The 9664-nt window shown below is 38.2% G+C and overlaps 1 protein-coding gene across 1 annotated transcript; it reads right to left on the reverse strand.

The window, feature by feature from the left end:
• Positions 1-2980: 2980 nt before the first annotated feature.
• Positions 2981-8112, reverse strand: LOC130732335 (rhamnogalacturonan I rhamnosyltransferase 1-like). Its single transcript, XM_057584430.1, has 8 exons — positions 7250-8112; positions 6835-6902; positions 6638-6726; positions 6356-6521; positions 4774-5063; positions 4452-4656; positions 4199-4356; positions 2981-3851 (listed from the first exon to the last, which is right to left on the reverse strand). The coding sequence occupies exons 1-8, from the start codon at positions 7563-7565 to the stop codon at positions 3602-3604; spliced, it is 1542 nt and encodes a 513-aa protein (XP_057440413.1). The 5' UTR covers positions 7566-8112; the 3' UTR covers positions 2981-3601.
• Between the last annotated feature and the right edge of the window lie 1552 nt (positions 8113-9664).

Consider the following 9664-nt stretch of genomic DNA (forward strand, 5'->3'; position numbering starts at 1 on the left):
ATAGACTGAGTTGAGCTGAACCTTACATAATTAAAAACTTACAGTCTAAGTCTGACTTATTATCTATCATATGCGTTTTTGTACGCATGCATTGACCTTCTTGGAAGTCATGTTGGCTTGTTACCGTATTTAAAGACTTAACCATAATAAGAAAGCTTGTAAAAATACTAAATAAATTGGCTAACTAGCTTAGTTAAAATACTCAAATATATCTTATACTATAATCTATTTTCAAAACCAAAATGTGAAAACTCCTCTAGGTTGCACTCTCTTAACCTTTGTCTGGTTTGACTTTACTCTTTTTTCATACTATAATTAGTAACCTTATGATGTCATATATAATTTTATGCCTATTTTTTACATGATGTAAATATTTGAAGATATTATTTAATGTCATAAATATTTCAAATTTTGAAAATGGTGATTTCCTAAAATGACGATAAAAAATTGATATAAATTGATACAAATAAAAAATCATTGATCTCAATATTTATTATAATAAAAACTTAGTAATAAGTTTGGTCTCAAAATTTGGCCATTACATTTATTAAGATGATTCAATTTTTTTTTTGAAAATAATGATATCCTAAAATGATAATAACAAATTGATATAAATAGATGCATTACAAAATCATTGATCTCAATATTTATTATTATGGAAAATTAATAAATTTGGTCTCAGAATTTGGTCATTACAATTATTAAGTTTCCTAACATTATTCAATCTCATTTATAAATTAAGATAAATTCAATTTTTTTTTGAAAATGATGTTTTTCTAAAATGATGACGACAAGTTGATATAGATTGATACAATTACAAAGTCATTGATCTCAATATTTATTATTATAAAAACTTAATAAATTCGATACTAAAAATTGGTCATTACAATTATTAAGTTTCCTAATATCATTCAATTTCATTTATAAATTAAGAAAAATTCACATTTGATTTCTTAAATTATTATGGTCTATTGATGAGTGAAATACACATGTCAAAAGATAGTGAATATTGTTTGGGAAAAATCGTGATAAGTTAGATATTCAAAACGTAATAGTCTGAGATCAACATTAATATTATTTGGCTTAAATATGTTTTGGTCCCTCATTCAGGGTTATGTGGTTTAGGCCCCTCTATTTTTTTTTTTATTTTTTTTTTGAAAACACAATCCTAAATGGAAAATAATAATGAGGTTTCAGACTTTGTCGTCACCTTCTGTCCATTATCTACTGAATCACCTGACAGACGCTGATGTGGCATGATTTCAGAGAAACTTAAACCAAAGAATCATAATTTTAGAGGGACTAAACCAAATAACCATGATTTAAGAGGGACCTAAAACCCAATTTATACCGTTGGTCTTAGGTCCCTCTAAAATCATAGTTATTTGGTTTAGGTCCTTCTAAGACGGAAGGTAACGGCGAGGGCTGAAGCCTCATTATTATTTTTCATTTAGAGGTGTTTACCGAAAAAAAATTTAGAGGGACCTAAACCAAAGAACCTGATTTTAGAGGGACCAAAAACATATTTAAGCCATATTATTTTCTTGCTCATAATTTTTGTAAGCAATTACATAATTTCTTGCTTTAGAGTATTTTGAAATTTCAAAAAATCTTCGGTTTTGATTTTGAAATTCAAAAAATGTCCTCAATTTTCATTATAAATACATGTTATAAGGATGTTTTTACTAAAATTTGATAATTTTTATGACGTAGATGTGTGTTCAATTATTTATCTTTATACTAAAAATTCATACTTTTCATAAACCAGCCTTGCATGGGACGAGTTCAATTCAAGTAGTTAGTATTTTATTATTATTATTATTTTGGTTATTGTTTTAGCTTTTACATATTTTCAACATGGTTGTTGTTTTAGAAATTCATGATTATTTATCTCATTTTCTTTCATTATATCCTCATATCTCTCACCTATCACATTTTATTTCCATCTATCACAGTTATCACCAATTACTTAACCAATAACTGTCATTCACTCTCCTTAATGTAACTCAACTTTAAATAATGACGTTAGAGCTGAGTGGCATATAGGTTGAGAAGGGAAAGGTTCAAATCAATCCCTGATGGGTGTAATTTATTTTTCTGATGTATTAAAAAAATTATATATTAATTTAATGAGCTTTTAAATTGTGTGTATAACTTTACACAATAACTATTTTAAGATGGAGGGAGTATCAATCACAAGATTTATAGGGCCCTTAGTCAGTCACCATCATGATAATCATCATTATTGATAAAGTACATGATTAACATTTGATACTATTTGACATTATGATTAATGGCCCATAAATAAAGTGCATGATTAATATTTGACACTATTGAGTTCATTTTAAATAATAAAAAGTTTTAGCTTTTTTTTCACTCGTGTTATTACAATTTCAGTATTGCCAATGAGTTTATTTTAAGCATATTAGTCAAAGAATCAATCAATAGAATTTTTTATTTGATAATATGTTTAAGGCCCTGTAGGGATTACAGTTTCTAGTTAAGACTTGAGACTTGAGAGAGAAGATTGGGACATATCTTATTTTTCAAATTCAATTAAGGTTGCCATTATCTTAATGCATGATCCTTAGCAATGAACCCCCAACTTGACAGACTGACACCAGCCAAACATCAAGAGGGATTAACAATTAAAAAAACGAAAATGATATCTGTTCTCCAACGACCATGTAAATATAATCATATGAACAATCATTGCTGAAGGAATAGGCCAAAGAACCCAACGGACCACTTTTGACTGGCTTTGATTGGCTCTGTTTGTCATCAGTCTTGCTCCAGAACAAAGACTCTCTCTGTAAGAGAAAACCCACACCAACTCCAATTTGCCTAAATTATTATAAATAAGAACTCCAATCAATATAACACGCTAAGACGAACTCCTTGTTCAATTAGGTTTATTGGTTCTGATCTATTTGGGGGACGGGTTGATGCATAGCATAAGCAATTAACAATCAAGAAAAAATGGCGCTCAGAGTAAAATATAAATATAATTAGAGAAAATACAAGAAAAAAAATCCTAAGCCCCTGAATCATAGCCACAAGCTAAGAAACAAGAAGACTAAGAAATCTACATGAAAAACAAATTTTACAGTGAGAGTAGTCCAGAAAGTCACAATGCTCATGATGGATAAAAAGGGCAAAGAAAAGAACAATTTATGATATATTTATATTTAGAAGATAAGGGGGAAAAAAAATCAAAGGTGCTTCCAAGAATTGCAGTTCAAGAAATCCAAATTTGTATATGAATCCCTCCGTGTACAATGCAGTTTGATCTGCTATCAGTCTCTCACCCTGCAATGGCAGGGTAACTTCTATACATGAATGAGATAGGTTGTTTGCAACTTTGCATATCTTATATATAACACGTATCCCCGGCTACTTTTGCTTGACCTTCTCTCGAGCTTTGACGAAAACTCTATCCCCCCTTCCCATTTCATCTAACAATCACTGCTGCGACTGCCTCTTTGATACAAAAAGCTGTCATCTTTTCTTAAACTGTATAGAGACCTATCTTAGTATCTGTGGTAGAAAACCAAGTGCGCCAGGAGAGAACACAGGTAAAATTTCATTATTTCCAAACACATTACTCTGCACTACTCAACAGATCATCTGATAGTCCTAAACACTCCTCTGGATTGGCATAGAAATAATCCTCTTCTTTCGGCCTGTCTGGGATTACTGATCTTTTAGTTGGGTTACCCATGCGATCAGCATGAGCTTCCTTCACAGCTGAAGAGAATTCATCCCAGTTCAATACCCCGTAATTGTATTGGTCTATCAAATCAACTAGGACCTTTCTGTTCAATAAAATTGTCTTCTTGAAGCCAAGATATCTGCAGAAGCATTGAAAGGTACAAGTCATATCACTTGGCGCTGAATTCCATAACAATTCAAAGTCAAATAAAACTGGCCTAGACTTCTAAGTAATGCCATAAACTGCTATTTGTATGTCTGGTCGACATCTCTTATCAACAACAACCAGACCCTTTCTCAGAAAATGGTTACACAAATTATTTAGAAGTGCAGCCAAAAATTTCTACCAAATAAATATATTAAAACGAGTTTATTATTACTATTGGTAGAGATAAATTAAAATTTGAAAAAATCGATAATCACGGGAGGGGAAGGGCAGAAAATCAGGTAGACAAAACTTTTTAATATCTTAAAAACCATACATTACCTGCGATGGCCCTCAACTACTTTGGCCATATTGCCATCATATGTAGGGACAAAGATATCACTCTCTAATGAGACAAGATAATCCAATGCTGCCATCTGGGAGGAATGATTTTGGAAGAACTGAAGGTCAGAAGGTTCCAACAGCGTTTCTTTTCTGACCTGTTCCACAAAATCACAAAGGCAAACAGTAAGACGAAATTAATCAGCAGGAAGCATCAAAATTCACAGGTTTCCTTAAGCCATTAGCTAGTTACCAAATTTGGATAGTTCTTCACAAGACTGGCCATTCTCCGGTCCCCACCATATATTTCCCCGGCTGCAATGTAGATTTGAATGCTTTGATCAATGTCAAGGGCCCTAAGCGTGAGGGCAGTCTCCTCGGGCGTTAAAGGACATAAACCATCTTTTCTTTTCAAATCAGAATTGATTATTTTTTCTTTCCACCATGGATAAGCATATCTGCCAATTACAGGAAATGGAAATTTGAGAAAGATTCATATCTAATTTCCTTTCAAACTCTACCATGATTGAAAATTATGAAAACTATTGAACAGCTGAACTAAGCAGATTACTCACCTCATCCTTGTCAATTCATCAACCTCGTCAGTGTTGCAGCCTTGAGTACAGCCAGAAAAGGCCAACATGTCCATCTCATACCTCAGATGAAGCACAAGAAACGGCCCATTTTGCCTCAGAAGCTCGATCACCTTTCTGCCTAGCTCCTCAATCTGAGGAGTAAATCTAAGAGCACTGAAATTGACTCGGCAACGCAGCTTCTGAATCTCTAAAGATTGGCCGTTATTGGCCAGCCGAGCATCTGTTCGATTTAAATGGAGAACTTTGTGCTTTTGTATCAAAGGTAGAATCTGAAAGAATAACCAGAGAACAGAAACAACATTATTAATGGACATCATAAGCGACTTGACATTACAGGCTAATATCTAAGGGCTGATAGGAGGATAAAGCTTGTTTAAGTCTATGAAATACTAAAGCTTAGCCAACACTGTAAGGACACTACTTGACATGGCTTAGACACTTAGCCAACATTCAAAAAACGCATGACACTTGAATCACACAACTCTTAAAAAATTTCATTGTTTCAAAATAACTTGTAAGAAAAAAAACAACTTAAATTATAAAACAGGGGGGGGGGGGGGTTAAAACCTGCAAAATGTTGCAATAGGTCCTCATCACATACACTCATTTGGAAATGTCCCTTCTTCATATGTTCACCCTTCCAACCCACATAATGTATATCTATAGGGGGCATATCAAGTGCGAACAAGACATAGTAGTCAATCCCGGATAGCGGCGCGTAGCGGCCGGCCCCAAAAGTGGGATAGCGTGATAGCGCATAGCGGGATGGCCGCTATTCTGAATTTTTTTATGTAATTTTATATCATTAATAGTTTAATACTATATACATATAAATAGCAAACAATGTCAAATATTGCCTAAAATTCATAACATTCATAATAGAAATAAAAATCATAAGTCTTGAACAATAACACACAACTAATAACTTCTCAAAAGCAAGGTAAAGAAGTCGAATTTGCAAATCTGAATGAAGAATGAAGCTTAATTCTTTCAATTTTGACCTATAATGGCCCTGAGAAGTCCTAACATGCCCATAAAAAGGTTCCCCAACGATTTAAAACAAAGAGGCTTGAGTCATTTTCTCCTTCGTTCATATAGCGCCGCTATTTCCCGCTATTGGCCGCGATCTGCCGCTATTTTGGCCGCTATTCGCGCCGCTACGACCGCTATTGTGAAGTTGGCCGCTATTTCATCTCAATAGCGGCAGGGAGCCGCTCCGCTCCGCTACGCCGCTATAGCGCCGCTATTGACTACTATGGAACAAGAGAAATGAGAAGAGCTAATCTTGACCATCTATCATGTATTGAATGGCTAAGATGAACTCCTCTCATACTCTCAACTAATACGCTCCCCATACATGCACATGCACATGCACATGCACATACACATATGTATTTATGTATACATGTGCATTACGCACAATGGTAATATGTGGTGTCCTGGTGTCATATATTTTAGGCATTCACATGTAGGTGTGTCAGGACAGTGTTTGGAGTCCATTTGCTTCACAGATTTTAAGCTCTTGAACATGTAAACCCAAGGATTATAAAACTAAACTGACCTGGTTCTTATAGTAAGACATGTCAGACCAACTAATAGGCGGCATGCTGTAAAGTAACCCGCTTTCCATTTTCAGCTTGAGTCTAGGAGGCAACTCTTTCAGTATCCGCACCTCATCTCTCAAGGATGTAATAAAATGAGCCACATCAAATATGTCTTGGAACTCACTGGCACAAAAACAATAAACAGACAAAGAGATCCTAGTTAAGAAAAATCAAATACAGGGGCAGAAATCTCTCCGCACAATCAAAACACAAAACACCAGATGGAATGAAAAACCAACCTGGGGTCAGCCCAAAAGGATGCTTTATCCAGTTCAGGGACTATAAGCGTGACATTTAAATATCTTGCAATGGCCACCATGTCACATATCTGCACCATTATTACATCACAGAATCAGCAAATCAAAATGATAGACTACACACACCACTGCCAAGTTGCACAAAAAGCAAACGCCATACACATGTGCCAACCACTTACTGCTGATCTCATTTGGTTCAACCCTCCATTACACGACACCATCAGGTAACCGTTGTTTTTATAAACCCCTGCCAACAATCACAAAAAAGATCACCCCACTAGCAACACAATCCAAAGTCCAAACACAAACTCACCAAATTAAGCAAAGAAACTCCCAAATGGGTACCTAAAAAAATGGTAGGGATTAACATATGCCTAAGAATGCAAAAACTCTATCCTATCTATCCATTAAAAATCCTCCAGCATCAGTAGTATTAGACATAGAACAAATTAATAGGAGTAATAAAACCGTTATTTGATGAGAACCCATTTGTAATTACTAATTAGATTAGATAAAAACAAGCATTAAATTCATAAAACACAAACACGGAAAGCAATAAACAGAGTGATCCAAACAGAAGGAGTAACTACTGACTCTTAGGTGGTAGAACTCTGGGGCGCACAGAAGGCAACTCGAGGAGTGCGGATTCGGTTTCATGGTTGAAACAAGAAGGCCATCCTTTCAAAACTCTCGGCCCCCACATGTCACCCAAAGCAGTTAACTGAACGATGCAGGTCCACAGTAACACCGATGTGGTGGCGCGTATGATCCACAGCTTCATCCTTGACGACTTCGACGACACCGACACCACCGTGTTCTTGAGCTTCTCAACCTTGCTGCTGTTGTTGTTACTCTCCCCCTTCAAACCCATCATCATCAACCCTTCCCAAACCACCTTCCCTCTCTTCATTCCCCAATGCACCCACTTCCAAACCCTAACAAACGCACTGATTCAGAATCGCAGGCACTTCAATTGCGCCTCCGTCTCGATCCGCAAAACGCCAACAGAAGGCGGCAGATTCAAACCTCAAGCAAACCACCGTGGAAACGAGTTCGAAAACCTCAAATTCTGAAGCGCATTACCACCACCGGCGCAGTAATTCGAATCGGAGCCGATACGGCGAGATCTCCTGCCACGCCCGCCGTGCCGGCGGAGAATGAGAGAATCGGAACGGTGTCGCCGGCGAGTAACGGAGCGGGAGAAGAAGAGAATTATTAATATGGAGGGAGTGGGGACACAAAAAGAGAGGAGAATAATGAAATAAAACGCGTTGCAGAATCCAGAGAGAGAGAGTCACAAACAATGAACGCATTCACGGTTGGTGACACATGCGAGAATAGGAGAGAGAGAGAGAGATGAAGAAAGAAAGTGTGTAATGTGAAAGAGCACGAGCCGTACACCGCTGGTCACAACCGAACCGTGGTGTAGTGAGAGAGAGAGAGAGAGAGAGAGAGAGAGAGAGGGAAGGGGTGGTTCAGTTCAATTTATTTTCTTCATTCTAATGGGTGCGAGTGCGAGTAATAATAATATAATAATAGAATAATAGAATAATAAAAGAAGAAGATGGGTGGGTGGGTGGGACCCACGTACGTGTCCTCCATCGAGGAGGTGTGCAGATGCTATACGTGGCGACCCTTGATTGTGGGCTTTTCTCCGTAGCATTGCCATTAGCTATAGCCCTTAGCTTCATTTCATTTCGGGAGCTCGCGCCGACATTATATCGCGAGATTTTCACAACGATGATTACTCGTGGTGTTGTCCTTTTGATCTCGCTTACTCACTTTAATAAAACAAATTGAGTAAAATACACTCACCTCCTCAAGGTTTGTCAGAATGACACTCCACCATATTCTTCTTTTAAGGGTCCGTTTGGTGCGACGTATAGTATAAGGCCTGATAGTATAAGGCCTGATAGTATTAGGCCTGATAGTATAAGCCCTGATAACTTTCTTATACTATCCAGCGTTTGGACATACACTGTATAATTTATCATATCGTTTAAATTAATGCAATTTTATGTTTAATAAAGTATTGAATAATGATATAAAATAAAAATCAAATATGAAGGTGATTATAACGGTGGTGGCGGTGGTGATGGAAGTAGTGGTAGGTTGGTGGTGGTGGTGGCAATGGTGGTAGGTTGGTGTTGGTGGCGGTGGTGGTGACAGTGGAGATAGGTTGGTGGTGGTGGTGGCAGCGATGGTGGTTGTGGTGGTGGTGATGATAGGGTAGTGGTGGTGGTGGTAAGGCGGTGGCGGCTACAGTGGAGGGTGGAGGCAATGGTGGTGGTGGTGGCGATAGGGTGGTGGTTGTGGTGTCGGTGGTGGCAATAGAGTGGTGGCGACGATTATGGTGGTGGTGGCGATAGGGTGGTGGTTGTGGTGGCGGTAGGGCGGCGGTGGTGGGGGTGGCGGCAACATCGGTGGTGGCGGTGGTGGCAGCGATGGTGGTTGTGGTGTTGGCGACGATAGGGTGTGGTGGTGGTAGTAAGGCGGTGGCGGCTTAGTAGGGTGGTGGTGACGGTGGAGGGTGGAGGCAATGGTGGTGGTGGTGGTGGTGGTGGCAATAGGGTGGTGGTTGTGGTGTCGGTGGTGGCGGCGATTATGGTGGTGGTGGCGATAGGGTTGTGGTGGCGGCGATTATGGTGGTGGTGGCGGTAGGGCGGCGACGGTGGTGGTGGTGGCAACACCAGTGGTGACGGTAGGGCGGTGGTGGCGGCGGCGGCGGTGATCGGATGGTGGTGGTGGTGGTGGTGCCAATAGTGGTGTAAGTTGGCAGCAATAGAGGGTGGTGGTGATGGTGACTTATACGTCACAACCTTATTATGCCTTATCCATCACTCACATGATGGATTAAATAATACGTCATTTTAACGTATAAGGGGACTTTGATGGATAAGCTTATACAATACAATGTCATCACCAAACAATGGATAAACTCATAATGTATTGTATAAGCTTATACTATCATGCCTAATACGGCGTGCCAAACGAGCCCTAAATCTACAC

Source organism: Lotus japonicus, chromosome 1 (genome assembly GCF_012489685.1).
Source record: "Lotus japonicus ecotype B-129 chromosome 1, LjGifu_v1.2".
NCBI lineage: Eukaryota > Viridiplantae > Streptophyta > Magnoliopsida > Fabales > Fabaceae > Lotus > Lotus japonicus.